The sequence below is a fragment of the Narcine bancroftii genome, chromosome 11 (genome assembly GCF_036971445.1).
Source record: "Narcine bancroftii isolate sNarBan1 chromosome 11, sNarBan1.hap1, whole genome shotgun sequence".
Taxonomy (NCBI): Eukaryota; Metazoa; Chordata; class Chondrichthyes; order Torpediniformes; family Narcinidae; genus Narcine; species Narcine bancroftii.
In genome coordinates, this window is record NC_091479.1 from 11,638,443 (window position 1) to 11,659,536 (window position 21,094).

Below are 21,094 nucleotides of genomic sequence, written 5' to 3' on the forward strand. Positions count from 1 at the left end.
GGAATAAAGTCCCATCCTGTAACCTTTCCCTGTAACTCAGTTCCTGAAGTCTTGGAAACATCCTCTGTTCTCTTTTAATCTTATTGAAATCTTTCTCGTAGTTAGGTGACCAAAACTGCACACAATACTCCAAATTCGGCCTCACCAATGTCCCATATAACTTTACCATAACATCCCATCTCCTATATTCAATACTTTGATTGATGAAGGCCAACATGTCAAAAGCTCTCCTTACAACACTATCCTCCCGTGACGCCACTTTTAGGGAATTATGCATTTGTATTCCCAGATCCCTCAGTGCCCAAACGTGTACCGTGTAAACAAGGAGATGCTTGATTCCCTTAATATTCAAAAAATCGATACGAAAGTACATCGGTCATGAATGCATTCATATGGGTTCGAAAGTTCCATGGATTCATTATCCTCTGAGCGAAAAACACGCGAGATAGGAAATATGAAATATGTGATGTATTCACAGCTTTATGACAGTAAGGAGAAGAATGTTGGTCTCTAATACAAATATATAATCTAGAAATATATACATTAAAGTGAGCACGTAACACAAAAACACCAGGTTAATGTTCTGGAAACAACAAAATTTCTGGTCGTTATTAGGTTGTTTAATAACTGCAAATCTGCAAACCGTATTTAACATTTAAGTCTACATTGTCTTGAATCTGATGTGTATATAGAAAAGATGACCAGCAACCTGGGTAGAACAGTCACTAAATTACCTTGAAAATGTAGATTTTGTGTATCGTCAATAATCTAATTTAATCGGAGTTGCCAATCTCAATTCAGGATTGTACAAATTTCTTCTCCCGGAGTTGCGAAAGTTGCCTGGGGCTGACAGGGAATTAGTCCGATCACACTCCAGCATGTGACCTGCAGCCAATCAGGCGCGCACCCGATGCTTATAAAAGGCACGCAATTATTCTATGCTTCTCACTGTGCCAGCGCCGTGCAGTGTTGGCCGTTAGCTCCAAACTTGCAATCACCAAGACGTTGCCAACAAGGTGGTTTCCTTTTGGAGGGAGCGAGGTAGGCATGAACTGATCCACTGAGACGACCAGTGCCTTTGGCCCAGCCTAAATCACCGCTTATTTAGTCTTGCCTATTGCTTATGTGTGACTCGGAGATGCGTCGTGTTTAAAAGCAGATCGTCGAGCGCATAGTCCCAGCATGTGACATGACGGATGCGACCAACAATTTTTAATACTTCTAGCCACACTATACGTTTCTTTCTCTTATGTTTAGTGACCTTTTCTTTGGCGCCTTGTTGAGACGGGTGAGCTTGTGTGCGCAAAAGAAAAACCAAGCATGTGTAGAATTGTTAAGATTTGGACGCTTTAAGGCAGTGGTTTCCACGAACATCCCACCTATGCCATAGGCGCTCTGTGGCGAGTAAGGGATTACTTCAGGTGGTATGCGACTGGAAAGAAAGAGGTTGAGAACCATTGGTTTAAGGGCAGGCGAATTCAAACAATAACTTCCATTTGTGGAACTTCTTAAACTCATCGAAGCTGTCCTATATCATCTCTCTCTCTCACACACACACGTCTGACATACAAGCAAACATCGTGAGGCTCGATCAAAGAGGTGTGTTTTACTCAGCATCTTAAAGGAAGAAAGAAGGACGAGAGGTTCAGGAAGGGAACTGTTTCACACAGGAGGCTACTGCATGTCAAAGACTCAGGGAGTTGGCAACGGTGCAGTGTTTATTGGTCCTTGTTGCTTAAAACTCACTCTCCTCTCACAGGTAACACGATGTGGAGCTCTGGCATCCAAGTGATGGCTCATCTGACGGCTATGACCATCACCGAAGTCTTCATCGGACTCGCGGTCTTCTCTGTGATATTCCTGCTGGTCCGTGCCAACAGAAGGAAAGTTCCCAAAGGTCTGCAGAAACTCCCGGGTCCGCCGAGCCTCCCGATCATCGGCCACTCCCTGTCGCTGGGAGAAAACCCCCATCTGACTCTCACCTCCCTCAGCGAGCAGTACGGGGACATCTTTCAGATTCAGATCGGTACTCGGCCGGTGCTGGTACTCAGCGGGCTGGACACCTTGAAGCAAGCGCTGATCAAGCAAGTGGACGACTTCGCTGGCCGGCCCAACCTCTACAGCTTCAGGTTTATCAACCAGGGCAACAGCTTGACTTTTAGCAAAGACTACAGCGAAGTCTGGAGGCTACGCAGAAAACTGGCGCAGAATGCTCTGCGCACCTTCTCAGGCGAGGAGTGTAAAAATTCCACCTACTCGTGTCTGTTGGAAGAACACGTCTGCAACGAGGCGCAGTGTCTGGTCGAGATCTTCGCCGACCAGATGAAGACCAGAGGCAGCTTCGACCCGGTGAGGTACCTCGTGGTGTCGGTGGCGAATGTCATCTGCGCTCTGTGCTTTGGTAAGCGATACAGCCACGATGACCAGGAGCTCCTCAATATAGTCAACGTGAGCGACGAGTTCGTGAAAACTGCGGCCTCGGGCAACCCAGCCGATTTCATCCCAATCCTGAGATTCCTCCCGAACTATTCCATGAGGAAGTTCATCGCTATCAACAAACGATTCCTAACTTTCGTTGAAAACATTGTGATGGAGCATTATCGCACATTCGACAAGGTAAGACCGCTCTGACCTATACATTTCGGCCGAGATTTTTCCACACCTCAAGCCTGAAACGTTGGCTATAGTCTTTATCTTTGCTACATCCAGTACACTGACTGCTGAGCTTCTCCAGCCTTGTGTGTTTTTTTCTATTTGAGAAGTACACCTCTGTGGGGAAGCGTGTCCTTCCAACCGCAGCTCACGACCGTGCGTTTCTTCCTGTCATCTTCTCTAGGACAATATTCGGGATATAACCGATTCGCTGATTGGCCATTGCCAGGACAAAAAAGTGGACGAAAATGCTAATATCCAAATATCCGATGAAAAAATCGTCAGCATCGTGAACGATTTATTTGGAGCTGGTAAGACTGGGGTTTCTGACCCACCCCATGGGCTAATTGTTCTGTTAGAACCATAGAACATTACAGCACAGAAACAGGCCCCTTCGGCCCTTCTCGTCTGCGCCGATCTATTTTTCTGCCTCGTCCCACTGACCTACACTTCTCCCATCCATGTACCTGTCCAAATTCTTCTTAAATATTAGCTGAAGATCCTGGATTAAAAGAACGTTTTTGCTTTGGATGTGGGGAGGATCGTCTGACCAATAAATAAATTGCTCACCGGGGTGTTCAAGATGACAGCGTTGCTGAGTTCAGTTAATCTCATTTCACTGAATGAAAGGCGAGCCTCAGGGCCCCTAATTTCAAAGCGTACATTATGGCGTGCATTCATTCCTTTACATCAACCCCACTCTCCCTTACGTATCCTGCGATGACTAACTGGAGGACTGGTGATTTAAATGCTTTATCTTCTTTCTCTTGGTAGGCTTTGATACCATAACTACTGCACTCAACTGGTCTATTTTGTACCTGGTCTCTTATCCCGACACCCAGAAGAAACTGCACGAAGAAATAGGTATGCCTGCCAAACGTTGAAAGTGTTCGCTATTTAAAAAAAAAATCTCTGGGGGGCACTTTTCATCTTGCTTTCAAAATTGGTTACTTTTACTTTTATCATTTCAGACGAGAAGATTGGGAAAGACAGAAGCCCAAAGATAGCAGACAAGCCTTTTCTTCCCTACACCGAAGCTTTCATCACCGAGACCTTCCGACACTCATCTTTTCTACCATTCACCATTCCTCATTGGTAAGATAGCTTCATGCATGAACTACAATCAGCACCAGGCTATTAATCCAATTTAAATATAGCCCGCTACTATTGAAAAGTATTCAACGTCTCTTTAACCTTTTGGAGTCTGACCATTTTTAACCTTTCATCATTCATACTCCAAACTGGGTCCATAGGTAGACAGCAGCATGAAAATTGGCTGGTGGTTAGGTATAACACCAGTCCCAGAAAACAGAGGACATGGAGAGTATACACCTGTGGGTAGTCCCTGAAAACCAGAACATGGACTATATGCCCTTGTTGGTAGTCCAAGAAAACAGGGACATGGAGTCCAAAGGGTAAAATACTATTGAATTTACTGTTCTCATTCGCTTAGAAGCTAGATTCTAGAAGAATACTTCAAAGATACCTTGCAGGTGAGAGCAGACAGGTGATTTGGTTAAAGGTGTCCAGAGGACTCCAATCACAAAGACATTCTATATTGGTACCCATGGCCATTCCATCAACTCCATGACAAACCCCTTCCATTCCCAGACACAGAGTCTGGAAATTCCCTCCCAAAGGTCCAGTTTTACATAACTGGCAAAACCCTCCCTACCATTGGGAACATCTACAGGGAACGCTTCCTTCTGAGAGCAGTGGCAATCATCAAGGATCCACATCACCCAGCACATGCATCTCGGTGCCACCAGACTCGCCCCACTGGGTTCAGGAACAGCTGCTCCCCCTTCACCATCAGACCCCTCAACGACAAACTCATTGAAGGACTCTTTCTTTTGCACTTCATTGATTTCTGCCCCCCCTCTCTGTATTGCACAGTCAGTTTGTTTACATTTCTTTATTTGTTTGCGTGTGTACTTTAGTATAGTTTATTCTTGCATTGCCAATAAGTGGCAATTCTGCTATGTCTTTAAAGGAAAAAAAGAATCCCAGGTGTCATATGTACTCTGACAATAAAACTGTTAAAGGGCAATGCTGCTCACCCTCCATGTGCTATGGCAGCGACGAGCACTGGAGCTCTTGCTGGCACCTCGATCATCATTTGGGAGCCAACCTGCAGCACTGAAACGAGTATGTGCCTCGCCGCTATTTATGGGTCATTGTTGTGTGGAATATTGGCACCAGATGTTCCAGCAAGTGAATACCCTAATCTGAAAGTCTACTTCCATCCAGTTTCTCCCTGCACAATTTTCTTTTCTTTCTTGTAAGGGTATCTTTATTGAGGTTTACAATAATACAGAAATTAAAAGTACAATTATGTAAGGAAATCAAATTATAAGAAAAATAACCCTATAATTAAAATCCCTAACACTATACAAGGTTGGGAAAAGAAAACTAACGTGTAGGTATCAAGTGACGACAACTTGGAAACAGCAGGTGGAGAAGAACATAATGAAGACAAAACAGAAATATTATGAGCTAGGAGAAAAAAAACGCACAAAATCCTAGCGTTGCAGCTTAAGACAGAACAAACTAAAAGAATGGTATTGGCATTAAGGAAAAAGGACAAACAAATTACATATTTAATCCAACGGAGATCAATGAAAACTTCAGGGAATTCTACGAACAACTATATCAAACTGAAAACGAAGGGAAAGAAGACAAAATAGATGAATTTCTAACTAAAATTGAACTGCCGAAATTACAAACAGAGGAGCAAAATAAATTAATAAAACAATTTGAAATAGAAGAATTACAGGAGATATTAAAAAAACTACCGAACAATAAAACACCAGGAGAGGATTGACTCCCAATAGAATTCTATAAAACATTTAAAGACTTATTAATTCCTCCCCTCCTGGAAGTAATCAAACAGATTGATAAAACATAAAGCATACCAGATTCATGCAAAACAGCAATAATTACAGTAATACCAAAGACAGGTAAAGATCCACTTGCACCAGCATCATATAGACCAATATCTCTACTTAACACAGATTATAAGATAATAGCTAAACTATTAGCAAACAGATTGGCCGACTATGTACCAAAAATAGTAAATCTAGACCAAACTGGATTTATTTAAAAAAGATGAACAACGGACAATATCTGTAAATTTATTAACTTAATTCATACAGTAGAAGGAAATAAAACTCCAACAGTAGCGGTTGCTTTAGACGCAGAGAAGGCCTTTGACAGAGTAGAATGGAATTATTTATTCAAAGTACTACAAAAATTCAGCCTACCAGAGAAATATATTAATTGGATTAAAGCATTATATAAGGGGCCATTGGCGAAAGTGACAGTAAATGGATATATATCAAAACAATTTAACTTAAGCAGATCAACAAGGCAGGGATGTCCACTATCGCCCTTATTGTTCGCGTTAGCCAAAGAACCACTTGCAGAACTGATAAGAACAGAAAATAAAATAAAAGGGATAAAAATAAAAGAGAAGGAATATAAAATCAGTCTATTTGCAGATGATGTTATAATATACTTAACAGAACCAAAAATATCAATAAAAGAATTATATAGGAAATTGAAGGAATATGGAGAAGTATCGGGGTACAAGATCAATGCAAATAAAAGTGAAGCAATGCCAATGAATAATGCGGATTTCACAAAGTTTAAGAAAGAATCACCATTTAGATGGCAAACACAAGCAATGCGATACCTAGGTATACAACTAAATAAAAATTTCGGCCATCTATATAAACTAAATTATCATCCATTAATGAAAAAAATTACAAGACGACTTAGAGCATTGGAAAGACTTACCACTAACACTGATAGGAAGGATAAACTGTATTAAAATGAACATTTTCCCAAGGATACAATACCTATTTCAGTCATTACCAATTCACCTAACAGAAATTCTTCAAGGAGCTAAAGAAAATCATAAGGAAATTCTTATGGAAAGGGGGGAAACCGAGGATAGGACTAGATAAATTAACAGAATGGTACAAACAAGGAGGCTTACAACTACCAAACTTTAAGAATTATTATAGAGCCGCACAATTAAGATAACTATCAGATTTTTATCAAACAAAGGAAAAACCAGATTGGACCAAATTAGAACTAGTTAAAATAGGGGAGAAGATACCTGAACATATACTATATAAATGGGATGAAAAATTGGTGCAATGTAGGAATTCCAACGTAGCATCATCTGCTCAACATTTGGAAGAAGATTCACGTAGAAAGGAATAAAACAAATTACCAACTACCAAAACTAATATTGACGCAAAATCAACTAATCCCTTTCACAATAGATAACCTTTCCTTCAGAGAATGGGAGAGAAAAGGGATCAAAAGAATAGAAAATTGTTTTTTGGGAAATAAATTATTATCCTTTGAACAAATGAAGGATGAATCTAATATAACTCACAATACAATGTTTGCATACCACCAACTGAAAACCGACTTGAAGGACAAATTGGGAAAGTCTGAGGTTACCAGAAGGAAGCAATTTTGAATATGTGATTACAGACACAATGATAATTAAAAAATTTATAACAAACATGTACATCAAACTTCAAGAAAAGGAGAACGAGGAAACAAACGGTAAACCTAAACAAAAATGGGAACAAGATCTAAACATAAAGATAAAGAATGAAACATGAGAAAAGCTATGCTCCGGAACTATGAGAAATACAATAAACACGAGGTTACGCATGATACAATATAACTGGATACACAGGCTATACATCACACCTCAAAAGTTAAATAAATGGGACCCAACAGTATCAGACAGATGTTTTCGCTGTAAAAAGGAAACGGGAACAACAATTCATGCAATTTGGACATGTGAGAAAGTGAAAAAATGTTGGGAAGATCTAAACCAGATATTAAATAAAATCACAAAAAGCAATATACCAAAAAACCCAGAGATCTTCCTCCTAAGTAATATAAGAAATAAAGAATTTGGACTCGATTTGGATGGAGCACAAAAAAGATTTGTTATGATAGCCCTAGCTGTAGCAAAAAAATGTATTATGTCATCCTGGAAATTAGAAGACAACTTGAGAATACAACAATGGTATATAGAAATGAATAAATGTATTCCATTAGAAAAAATAACATATAATTTAAGAAATAACATCACAATATTCGAACAAATATGGGAGCCATACATGAAATACAATAGAGAAATCCTACCATGGACTTCCACCACCTAAAATGATAGAAGGAGAAGACAACCAAAAGGACTGACTCAGTAAAATTTCTTGTTTATTTTTATTAAATGACAACATTGTTTGACGGGTTTAATGTATCTTGTGGATTGAACTTCAAATAAATGGGAAGGGGGGTGGTGGGGGGGAGGGTGGGAAGGGAGGAAAAGGGGGATAAAATGACACTATATATTCAATGTCTGTATGTATCTTGGTCAGTGTGGTTTATAGTGTGAAAAATAAAAAAGATTTAAAAAAAACTTGGAAACAGCACAGCATTGACAACCCTAAAACTTTAGATTATGATAATGATCCATAAAAGGGCCCCATGTCTTTATGAAATTAGCATTTGAATCTTTAATAGTGTACCTAATTTTGTCTAAACTTAATATCATTTAACCATTTTGTATATGTAGGTGGTGTATTATCTTTCCATTTAATCAAAATTGCACATCTGGCCATCAAACAAGTAAAAGATAACATTCGGTTTTGAGTCGGAGTCAGTAAAACGTCATCATCTTGAAATGATCCAAATAAAGAAATTCAAGGGCAAGGTTCCAATTTAAGCTTAAAAATCACCGATGACGTTTGAAAAATATCTTTCCAAATTTTTTCTAAACCGGGTACAGGGCAAAATCAAAACGTGGATCGAATAATGTTATTTTCTACATGAAGAGATATTTTATTTACAGTACATTGTTACTCAATAATGAGATCATTATTTCCTGGATAAGACTAGTTCTACTGGCCTAAAGGAGGGAAGAGATGCTTTATTGGCAGTTCCATCTTAACTTGCATGCTTGGGGATTACTGTAGCTCTTTGTGCTGATTGATTGGTATTTTTGCAATTGTTTTGCTTTCTTTCAACAATAGTTGTCAATCAGACTCACAATCTTGCAGTAATGTGTCAGTTCATGTTGGTACACCAATATAAAGCCTTGGATTCAGTGATCTCCCCTGTGCCACTGGGGATTTGGGTCAGAGCATCTTGCATGAATGGTGACTTCTAATAGATTACTAAGAGACCTTGGCCACTGATCCATCCTACAGTCTGCAGAATGTTTTAATACTGACAGTTAGTGTTAGAGGCTGCAGCCCTTCTACCACTAAGTAAAGGGTGGAAAATTCAATGACTGCTTGAACTTCAGTGCAGTCTTCCTTGTCTCCGGTTATTTTTCCCATGAAAATGGGTAAGAGAGGAGGACCTCTTCTTGCATCTGCTTCTGTGACTGCTCAAATATTCCAGGATGTGTGGGCAGGCTCACTTTGTTTGGTTTCAGAATCAGAATTTATTGTCACAAAGAAGTCACAAAATTCCCCATCACATAAATAAAGATAGTGCAAGAAAAAGTCAAAGTGAGGCAGTGTCTGTGGTTCATTGTTCATTCAGGAATCTCGTGGCAGCGGGGAAGAAGCTGTCCCCGTGCCTCTGAGTGTTCATCTTCAGGCTCCCGCATTTTTTTCCTGTTGGTTGCAGAGTGAAGAGGGCGTGGCCTGGATGGTGGTGGGTCCCTGAAGATAGAGGTTGCTTTCTTAAGGCACCACCCTTGTAGATGTCCTCAATGGAGTGAAGGCATATGGCTTCCTCTCAATGAGTTTCATAATGCAGCACATCGAACAGAGAAAAAGAGAAGCAATGGGTTCTCAGCAGTATTAAAATAAATTTATTTTCCATTTCAGCACCACGAAAGATACATCGTTAAACGGATATTTTATCTCTAAAGACACGTGTGTTTTTGTGAACCAATGGCAAGTGAATCACGACTTGTAAGTATACTTTTCCTAGTTTTAAAGCGATGAAAGATACTTTCTAATGTCTTCTTTCTGAATGATTTTGTCCAGTGGTGAGACTTTAGAAAAGAGTCTGGAAATCCCAATTTGTTGAGATTGATGCTTCATCTGGTTACGTTTCCTTCCAAACCAGGAATTACATTTTCTCGTCCTTTTAAATTTTAACTGGACTCTCCTTTCAACCCAACGTGAATTGTAAAATTCATCATTCACGCAGTCTTGAGATGAAGTTCTGAGTTTCAGAGTTTTCTTTTATATTATATGAGTCGTCTTTACTTGGTTCTATATAAAATCTAGAAACCTGCTGGAGATAGAATCCTCTCATCTGTAAATGCTATGATGCAAAAGAAGGCTGAAAAACCTCAGCAGGTCAAACAGTGTACTTTATATAGCAAAAATTTAAAAAAAAGATATGTAACTAACTCTTCATCAAGGTATTCTTTGCTAAACAAAGTACACTGTTTGACCTGCTGAGCTTCTCCAGCCTTGTGAATTTACTTCAACCCTGGCGTCTGCAGACCTTCCTGTTTCACTAAGGTCATAAAGCACTTCTTTAAAGTGGAAGGAGGTGAGAGGTTAATATATGGAGCAAGCAAATAGAAAGTGTCAAGATAAAGTTTCTGTTAAAATTCCGGGATAATAAGGCAAGCAGATAACTTGAAAGGCACTTTCCTGTTGCATCATGTTCACATTGGTGGGCTGTGGCAGCTTTTAATTTCTGTCCTCCGTGTGCCTGGGTTAGTAATTGGAAAAGAATAAAACAAAATCCTGAATTTATGCTGTAATTTGATTGACAACTGATTGTTAAGTATGCGCTTAAGGATTTTAAAAGTCCTCGAATGCTCTTGGACTAATAAATCTTCATAATGGTTAAGTGAAATTATCCTGCCCCATTTGCAATAAATTCAATAAAGATGGCAGACAGAGATCAGAAACTTGCATATGAACACCAGACACAACCCACCATGCAACCAATGTTCCAGTCCAATCTTATTGAACTCCTTGTATAGCTTTTGTAACTACTTTAATTGGGACCATTTACTCTTATTCTAGCTTTATTGACTGCAGACTCAACCATATGTGATGTTGCAGTTCCCCATGGAGCTTGTGATGCAGAATCCAATCTCTGTGGATCAGAGACCTGCTGAAAGAAGAGTTTTGCATGTGTGATGTGTAGGGTGCCATTAGAGAACAGAACAGCACAGTAACAGGCTATTTCTGCCCACTAGTACATAATGGGGGTGTAGGTTATTAGGGCAGCATGGACTTGAGGGTCGAAATGGCCTGTTACCGTGCTGTATTTCTAAATTAAAAATTGAAAGGTTGGATACCTTACTCTAAAGCTTCCCTACCTCCCATCCATAACACTCTATTTATCTTCTATCCATGAACCTGTTTTTTGAATGTCCCTATTATCCCAGCCTCCACCATCATGCCTGGCAATGCATTCCAGGCATCCATTACTGTCAGTCTAAAAGAAAATTATCACTGAACTTTCCTCGCCTCATCTTAAACCGATGTCCTCTGGTACTTGCTTCTGTCATCTTAAGTAATTAATTATTATCACCTTGGAAACAGAGCTGAGCAGTTCGTAGCTTTAAAAACATTAAAATGAGCAAACTCAGAAGTACAAAAGTCTGCAGACACTACGATTGAAGTAAAAACATGATGCTCGAGAAATTCAGCTGGTCAAACTTTATGTAGCACAGACAAAATAATGGGGGGAGGGGCATGGGAGGAGCACAGTCCCACAGGCAGGAGGTAATAGATTTAAGAGGGAATTAGATCTATTTCTTCAGTATAAGGGAATTAGGGGATACAGAGAGAAGGCGGGGACGGGGTACTGAACTTTAAGATCAGCCATGATCTCATTGAATGGCGGAGCAGACTCGAAGGGCCGAATGATCTACTCCTGCTCCTATCTTCTATGTTTCTATGCAATAGGTGGATGAGGGAGGGAGGGCACACCAGGAAACAAGGGGAGGGGGGGGATGGCTCTAGGAATGGAGAGCTGGAGGAGAGAATACAAAGGGATAGGAAGAGAGGGAGAAAGACAAGTAGGCTAGCAGAAACCAAGGTCGATTTAATAGCATCCTGTTTGAGAGTGCCCAGATGGAAAATTAGGTGTTGGTCATCCAATTTATGGCTGGTCTTGGGTTGACAGTACACGAGGCCATGGACAGACATGTCCTGGTGATGTTTGGGGACAGTCTGGTGAGCAGAAGAGTCTGTTTCCGTGCTTAATTATTTCTGACTGTGTCTTAATAGTCAGTTCAATAATTATTGCTACCTCCTGCCTGTGGGACTGTGCTCCTCCCTCTGTCCCTCCATGAACCATTTTGTTTTGGCACATGCCTACATTTTGTTCATACCTTGGCTGAAGAGGCTCAAGCCCAAAACGTTGGTTCTGTATCTTTATCTTTGGTAGATAAAGAACACTGTTTGACCTGCTGAGTTTAACCTTCATGAATCCCAGTCTTTCATATTTCATATTTCTGGCAATTCCTATTAATTTTTCACATTACCATTTGTGCATATTGACTCTGCAGAATTCTTGGCACTGACTTAAAAGAAACCAGCATGGTAATCAGATCTAGAGATGACAACTTTTTGATGTGATACGAGATATCCTAACGCCAATTTGTTTGCATTTGGCTGCTTGGCAGCTGTTTGTTTTTTATCCCTTGCTGGGGAGTTCAATATTGTATTAATGTTCTGGATGCATAATCACAGGCAATGTGAAAGCACTTCTCAATAGATTGGCATTAGTTCAGCAGAATTTAACTGCATTTACACACTGTGACTTGTATCAGTGGAATGTGTGAAAAATCATTTCCTTCCCAACATTCTTGCAATATAGGCAACTTCCAAAGGTGACCAAATAAAGGATGTTTCCCAAAGGGTTGCCATTTTTTATATTTGACTATTTATTTTAAAGTTGATTAAGGATCAAGGTTGGAAGCAACGGTGACCTTTTTTTAACAACAAGAAATTATTATGAATGACAAGAATTAAATTGAATAATATTCTCAGGAAGTTCACAATTAATTTGTTATTACAGCTTGGCAATCAAGACAATCCAATGAAATTTTTCAAACAATACTGTAAATGATGTTTAAAGGAACATGAGAAGCAAGTTTCCAGTGACTTTAAAAGGAATGTGTAAAAAAAAAAGGTGAATTTAAACAAGTATTGGTTTATGCAAGAATCAGGAAATTAATAAAGTTCCTTCCGAGTAAGATGAACTCTGGTAGCAAAGGTATATTAAGAGCGTAAGAAATAGGAAGAAGAATAGGGCCATCTGGCCCGTCAATGAGATCATAGCTGATCTGATGTTCGGCTCATCTCCACCCCTTAATTCCCTGACTATGTAAACATCTATCCAACCTTGTCAAATATATTTACTGAGGTCGCCTCCACTGCTTCAATGAGCAGTGAATTCCAGATTTTCCCCCCTCTGGGAAAAGCAGTTCCTCCTTATCTCCATCTTAAATCTACTACCCTGGATCTTGCGGCTATGTCCCCCCTACCAATGAAAACAACTTGCCTACCTTTATCTTATCTATGAATTTTATACATTTCTATAAGATCCCCTCTCATTCTTCTAAATTCCAATGAGTACAGTCCCAGATGACTTGATCTCTCCTCATGTGCTAACTCCCTCATCTCTGGAATCAACCTGGTGAACCACCTCCAAAGCCAGTCCATCCTTCCTCAAGGAAGGAGACCAGAACTGCATGCAATACTCGTGATGTCGTCTCACCAGTACCTTGCAGAGTTGCAGCATAACCTCCCTACTCTTAAATTCAATCCCTCTAGCAATGAAGGACAACATACTATATTCTGTCTGTTTGTTGAATAAATCCAGCAAACAGAAATTTGGTGGGCTAGCTATACCTCTGCTATGTCATGTGAGACTGCTGTCTGCCCCTGAGACAATCAGCTGCAGAAAAATATCATCAATTGAGAGTTCACGTTAGAGGTTTTCAAACCTGAGCAACTGTTGATGTCACTTCAGTCCGTCCATGAGGCTGTTTTGTGCATGACATGTTTGAGGGGGTGGACATATCAGAGATCAAGGTAGAGAGTGAATGGACGGCTACTGGATAGAAAAAAAAGAGCAGGGCAGAAGTGCAAGATGTCCCTGAGGTTTCCTTACTCTCCAACTAGTCTTCAGTTCTGAAGTGGCTCCTGGAGAATGCAACCAGGGCCAAGACTATCGCCCCATGTTGGCTTCATTGCACAGGGGAGGAGAAGAGAGCAATTGTTATAAGCCATCCTGGAACAGGGTTAAGGAAAGGTGCAGCAAACTGCCAGAAGTCACAGGTCAAGGTGATACAATGACAGGGGAAGGAAAAAGGACAAGGTCTGCAGGCAGAATTTAAGAAGCAGGATCTGCAAACTAGTAATTTCTGGATTGTATCCAGTGCCACTGAAGAAAGAAATAGGAGAGCTTAATAAACGATTGGCTGATCAGATAGTGCAAGAGGGCACCACCTTGGAGTACCTCCACAAAGCCATGATCAAGGTCCTTGCATGAAGGTTTGATCGTGCTGTCAGAGGAAAGAGTTTATATCAGATAGCAGATCGTTAACAAAAATGAGAGCTGGATTGATTTCAGAGAAAGGATTTTTTTTTAAAAAAAGGGAAAGAGCATGAGAAAAGACTGGAAGAAAACATAGAAGGTAATCCAAGTGTATTCACTTGCATGAACAGAGAAAGAATTGGAGAGAAGTACAACTGATTAGAGACCAAAAAGGAAATTTAATCCTGCAAGCAGAGAGCTGATGTGCAGAATGAGGACTTTACATCAGCAAAGAAAAATGCAATTGAGGTTCTGGATAGGGAAAAAAAAATAAAGAGCTACCAGAATGGCTGGCTGCATTTAATGGATAAATCACCCAGTGTAAAGGGAATAGATAGGGAGGAGAAAATTACAAAGGCCTAACAAATATCTCCAGTATATATTCACGAGTGATGCACGAGGATGGAAAATTGGCTTCGTAGCAGGAAAGCGAGAGTACTAGTGAAAGGCAGGTTTCAGTCTCAACATAAGTGTACAGTGGAGTTCCTGGGTGTTGACACCAGGACCAATTATTTTCTTTATCAAAACTTGAAGAATATGTTGATATTGAGGCACAATTTCCAAAGATGCACATGACACTAAACTTAGAGGTGCAGCGTATTGTGAGGAAGATAATATCTGTAATAGATTTCAAGGAGATATAGACAGAGATGTGGAATGGGAAGATAGATGGCAGATTAATTTTAAGAGTGGAAATTATTAAGTAGAAGAATGAAAATCCATATTACTCGGGGATTGGGTCAGTCTGGATTTTTCAGATTCACTCTCAATATTTTAAAATTTCAAATTAATTAATTAATGCAAACACGCTTCATTTATCAAAATCTTTGGCTTGGCTTCGCAGACGAAGATTTATGGAGGGGGTAAAAAGTCCACGTCAGCTGCAGGCTCGTTTGTGGCTGACAAGTCCGATGCGGGACAGGCAGACACGATTGCAGCGGTTGCAAGGGAAAATTGGTTGGTTGGGGTTGGGTGTTGGGTTTTTCCTCCTTTGCCTTTTGTCAGTGAGGTGGGCTCTGCGGTCTTCTTCAAAGGAGGTTGCTGCCCGCCAAACTGTGAGGCGCCAAGATGCACGGTTTGAGGCGTTATCAGCCCACTGGCGGTGGTCAAAAATAAAGTCAACAAGCCTGGTCGCTTGTTGCCACTGTGCATCTGTGGCCCTTACACAGACATGCATACAAAAGCCCGGGGAATTTAAAAAGTTTTAAAGTTTTCAAAAAGTCTGGATTCTAGACTTTTATGGCATCCAGATTTTTGGGACCTACAATAGAAGAATGAGAAAAGCCATGTTCTAAAAGAGATACAAGAGGGATCGATTGGTATATGTGCGTAATTGATTGAAAGTGGCAAGACAGTTTGAGGGTGTGGTTAAAAACTCATGGCATCCTGACTTTTATAAACAGAGACATAGAATACAAGATCAGAGAAGTCATGAGGAAACACTACAAAAAACTCATTCAATCTCAGCTGGTGTATTCTGTCCAGTTTTGGGCACCACAAAGTAGGAGAGATCTGAAAGGTTACAAAAGCAATTTGACAAAATGGTAACAGAAATAAGATATTTTAGGTATGTGGGGAGATGGGAGAAAACAGGAGGTACTTACAATCCTGAATTCAAAAAAGACCAGAATTTGTAGTACAGTCTTAAGTTGAGTGGCAAAAGAACCAAAGAGAAAAGAGGGAAATAAAATTGGTCTATATAGCTGTGGTCTGAAATGTATAGTCAGAGGTGATGTGGAGGTAGGGTCAATCTTGGTATTCAGAAGAAAGCTGGATAAGATTGAATTAGAAATGAATGAATTTTCACAGATATGCAGAGAGGGTGGGGAGTGGGATGAATTGCATTGTACAAGTAGAACTGATACAAGCTTGATGGGTTGATTGGCTTACTTCCATGCTGTAACCATTCTGTGATTCTATGTTACTGTAGTCCCATTGCTTGTTTTCAGAAACAGTAACTTGCACTAATTCTATGGATTTTTATTTTAAATACAAGCACAACTTTATAGGGCAACACAGAAAAACTGGCACACATTGGAATCTTCCATTTACTGTAGTGTTTGGATCAAAGTCGATTCATTCCATTTGTGACATCTGGAGAAACATCCACCAATAGTGCAAAAGGTTAAATAAATGGAGTTCTATTTAATATCAGGCTGACTAAACAAGGTTGTAAGAAAATCTGCAGATGCTGGGGTCTAGTGAAATACACAAAAATTACTTCCTATGGATGAATTTCTCCAGCATTAATGTGTATTGGATGAAATAAGATCTCAAACTTTAATCTTGTACAGCAGTGACAATATGAAAGGGATCCTGTGCAGACAGAGCTCCCTCTACAGATCAGAAATAATAGACATTCAACCTTTACAGGTACATGACAGGCCTTCACATTCATTTATTTTTAAATTTATTTCATATCCTAGGATCTAGTTGCAAAACAAAAAATTGAATTAACACATGACCGATACATCAATTTTAGCAAGTCATTAGAAAAGATCAGCTGAGTTAAAGGGGAATGGTGGTTTTCACAGCTGTGCACCCTCAATAACGTCCTTGTCCACTTCTCCCTCCCTTTGGCATCTACCCCCGTGACAGCAGGAGGTGCTCCAATTGAGCCCACACCTCCTCCCTCACCACTATTTGGGGCCCCAAACAGTCCTTTCAAGTGAAGCAACATTTCACTTGTGAATCTGCAGGTGTCAACTACTGCATCCAGTGCTCCTACATCTGAGAGACTGGGCGCAGATCGGGAGATCGCTTTATTGAGCATCTTGGCTCTGTCCACCGCCAAAGCGTGGATCTCGTAGTAGTCACACATTTCAATTCCCCGTTCCATTTCCTTGCCAGCATGTTTGCCCATAGTCTCGTGCACTGCCAGACGGAGACCACCTGCAAATTGGAGGAAAAACTCTTCATCTTCCTCTGGGCACACCCTCCAACCAGATTGACTTCTCCAGATTCCATTTTAGACCCCTCCTCTTCTCTCTCCTGTCACTTTTCCCCCAGCTTTTTCTTTCTCTCTCCTTCCCTTTTCCCTCTGTCTCCTTTCACAGAGCCAAAAATTAATGCTCGACTCTCCTCTTATCATATCCAGTCTTTATTCTGAGGCCGTCCTGTTCTTTGATTATTCCTTGAAGAAGGGCTCAGGCCCGAAACATTGGTAATGTAGCTGTGTGTTTTTGCTTTTGATCTGAAATGTCAATGGGCTCATGTTCCTCGACCTGACCCTCTGCTCCAGCAGCTTCCTTTTCTACTTGAAGAATGACAATCATGGGAAACAAGTATGTTCTGATCTTCATGATCAGAACAAGGACAGTTCAGAGTTCAGAATAAAGACTTTTTCAGAATTTAAAGTCGCTGTTTCAGTACAGTATTTATGTATTCTTTTATTTTCTGAACAACGTTGAGCTTTCAATAACTTCTGGTTTTAACAGTTTTCATTCTCTTGCTGTTGAAACAGGCTCGAGGACTTTGCAATTGTGTGAAGTAATTGAATTAATCCATTTTCATGCTATTTCTCACTGAAGTGACAGACAGATTTTGTTATTGTGCATTTCAGAACACTCTGGAAAGACCCATTTGTTTTTCGCCCAGAGCGATTTCTAAATCCTGACGGAAAAAGCATCAGCAAAATGGAATGTGAGAAGGTACTGCTGTTCGGCATGGGCAAAAGGAGATGCATCGGGGAGCCCATTGGCCGCACAGAAGTCTTCTTGTTTCTCACTACTCTTATCCAACAATTGCAATTTGAGAAGAAACCAGGGCAGGACATTGATATGACGCCCCTGTATGGTCTGACCATGAAACCCAAGAGGTGTGAAGTGCAAGCTGTTCATCGTTTCAAGTAAGGAAGCACCTTAATTCTGTAAGAATTAAATAAAGGAAGGCAGGAGTCAATCTTGTACATTACAGATACATACCAATGGTATGAGGGAATACTTAAGCCTTAAATTTTGATGTTTTCTTGTGTTTAACAAAATATGCTGCTGTGCCACTGTTGCCTTGTATTTAAAGTACCAATGAAGAAGTACCCTACTGTACAAGCAGAAATGAAACTGTATGAAAATGAAGTTCGTGAAGCTGTATTTTAAATGAAATATTTTACGACAGAAAATCATGTATTAAGGAAACATATAAAACTGCTTCTTTAAACTGTATAAAAGGATTTGATTTTTGTACATTTAATCTCTGATCAAATTGAATAATTTGTTACAGAGATAAATGACTGTGTTTATACACTATATTGTGTCTTTCTGACATCCAATGAACATTTTACAACCAATTCTCTTTGAAACTCATTTTGTTTGTTTTGTCAGTTAAGTGTTGAAAGGAGGTCAGTCATTTTGTTTGTTTTGTCAGTTAAGTGTTGAAAGGAGGTCAGAAATTAAGAAAATGAGTGGCAAATCTGTAAGCATCTGAAAACAATCAGATGATCAGAGCACGTGGACAATGACCCTTCCAGTCCATGGCAGCTCAAGATGAGGAATCTAGCCATCCTGCCCTTCTATTCTCTACAGTACTTTCAGAGAATTACCAAGCTCCCTTTTGACATTGAAAACTGCACCTGCTTCCACTATCATCCCTAGTAGTGCATTCCAAAGCTAAATACTTGCAATATAAAAACTCTATCTCTTCTGTAACTTTCGGATATTTTTTAACCAATCCCTTCATTCTGTCTCTCCTTATTTCTGGCCCCTCTGAGACACTTTACGTCTCTACCTTTCATGATTTTACTCGAATAAACTCAGCTTCTCCATCTATCCAGTGAAGTCCATCATCTCTGGTGGTAAATCTCTTTTGCATCCTCTTTGTTTTCCTCCAAAACTATGGCACTTAGAAGTAGACAACACTGTAATTGTGAACAAAATTATCTTTTATATTGCATCATTCTCTCACTCGTGTAATCTTTATGGAAAGGTGAGGATCTCATTGATTAATTACTTTCTGAACATGCCCTTCCACTTCAAACTTCCCGTCTGAAATTAGAAATCAGCCCTGCTTCCTCTGCATTTGTCATATGCTTTTTTGTTCCAAGTCAGTGTTTTCTTGCTTTAATAAATGCTGTTCCTAAACAATCAAGATGGTTAGTATCCTCCAGGATGAGTACTCAGCTTACACATTACACCCTCATTCCCTGCACCTGTGGAACACTGTGGTGCAATACCTCCAATGCACAGCAGCATCGTGTCAAGATTTCAACACGACCCTCCCATCCTTACACTTATAATCTCCACCACCTTGAAGCAGTGTGACAGTAGACATGGAAATAACAAAACAGGTTTCTTCATCATGTAACAGACCATCCTGATCAGGAAATGTTGCACACTAACACTCCTTGCCTTAAAAGAAGAACAACTCTTACCAATTCAGTTCCAGCGGTTCAAGAAGATACTGCCCACATCCCATGAAATAATAAAATAACCACTTAATGAAGCCAAGGGGAAAAGGCAGAGGGGTATTAAACAGTAACTCCGCCAGAGGTATAATGGGTCAATGCTCTCTTGTATTGTGTGTGAAACTATAAAGCAAAGGTGATTGTAGGGATGGCTAATCAAAATGATAAAAATGCAATTGATGGAATCACACAGATATATTTGTGGATGTGTCAAAACATTTTACAGCTATTTTATTAATTTGATAGCATGACCACTGTCATAATCTGAAAAGGAGGCTAAATATTTTGCACACATACAGTATACAGCAAAATGATGATGACTTGACAGGGGGGGGGGGGGGTAAATATGTTGGAAAACACTGATAATACTGCATTAAATGTGGAAATCCCAAACTTACCGGCTGAGTTCTATAAGGGGCTTCCTTGCTGCAACCCGATCGTTGTTTCCATTTGGAGTCCCACAGTGGAGTATGAACTTGTTCAAATTTCTGGACGGGCAATAACCCACAAAGTTCTGACTCAGAACCAAATGTCCTGCCATCTGTGCCACAGCAGACACCCATGACTAGTTATCTTTGTACTACTATCGTGTAGTACTTATAAGTAGTTTCATCTAGTCAAGCATATAATGTCCAGCATTCTTGCCAAATTTTGCTCTGCCATTGTTGTAGATCCTGTAAAAAAAACCCAGAAATCACTAATTTTCCGTGGTTTATCGGGCGACTTTTAAAGACAATTAGTCCACAGGAAACATAGGTAATCTTCAGTAGGGAACATCATTATTGCAACCTCTCCATATACACTGGCAAGGAAGCAAACAATATTTCAGGCCACATCTCCAGCGTTGAGGCTCTGGTGCGTGAGTGAGTGACATCAATGCACGCCTGTCACCACACCCAGTTGCATGCCGAACTTTGAAATTGCAAGTTTTCCAGAAGGCCAGAGAAAATGCTGCAAGGACGTTACGAAAGCCATCTTGAAAAATATACCTCTGTTATCTTTAATTTAAGCGATTGGCAGCCTCGCGCAACTGGCAAAAAAAAAAGCAGATAAATCAATAGATAAAAAATTATGGAGATTTAAAAGAGTTGTGCCTCACTGTTAGTTTGCCAATCACGCAACACCCAACCTCAAGCAACTGGAAATTTCACTTAGCTGGCATCTACCAATCCCCATAGGTGCCGGATACCAGGGTTTTACTCTTGTTTTTACTGAATCTTGGGAATTCCTGGGACAATACTGCTGGAAGGTTTGTAGAGTATTTGGGATAGTATTGAGCATTCTGAATTTCTTTAATGGGAGCACATGGAATCCAAGTCCAAACAGCAAAAAGGAGTAAGCAAATATCCAAATCACTCATTTGCTGCTCGACTAAGCTCCATCCAACAGTAAAATCTTCAGGTTTTATATTGGACTCTGTAGTCATTTCAGAAACCAAATGTCATCCTCAGTCATGAGGTACAGCCTATGTAATGC

At 40.0% G+C, this 21,094-nt stretch overlaps 1 protein-coding gene across 1 annotated transcript; it reads left to right on the forward strand.

The window, feature by feature from the left end:
* Positions 1 to 956: 956 nt before the first annotated feature.
* cyp1a (cytochrome P450, family 1, subfamily A) lies at positions 957 to 19,302 on the forward strand. The gene is made up of 7 exons (XM_069902616.1): positions 957 to 1,041; positions 1,760 to 2,616; positions 2,837 to 2,963; positions 3,427 to 3,516; positions 3,624 to 3,747; positions 9,525 to 9,611; positions 17,783 to 19,302. Exons 2-7 carry the CDS (start codon positions 1,768 to 1,770, stop codon positions 18,069 to 18,071), a joined length of 1,566 nt encoding a protein of 521 aa, XP_069758717.1. The 5' UTR covers positions 957 to 1,041; positions 1,760 to 1,767; the 3' UTR covers positions 18,072 to 19,302.
* The last annotated feature ends 1,792 nt before the right edge of the window (positions 19,303 to 21,094 follow it).

What these genes read in the sequence shown, in the direction of transcription:
- cyp1a (XM_069902616.1), top strand. Translation starts at nt 1,768, where the DNA reads ATGTGGAGCTCTGGCATCCAAGTGATGGCTCATCTGACGGCTATGACC. An exon ending in ATTATCGCACATTCGACAAG is followed by an intron (nt 2,617 to 2,836) that starts GTAAGACCGCTC and finishes CATCTTCTCTAG; the next exon opens with GACAATATTCGGGATATAAC. An exon ending in CCATTCACCATTCCTCATTG is followed by an intron (nt 3,748 to 9,524) that starts GTAAGATAGCTT and finishes TTTCCATTTCAG; the next exon opens with CACCACGAAAGATACATCGT.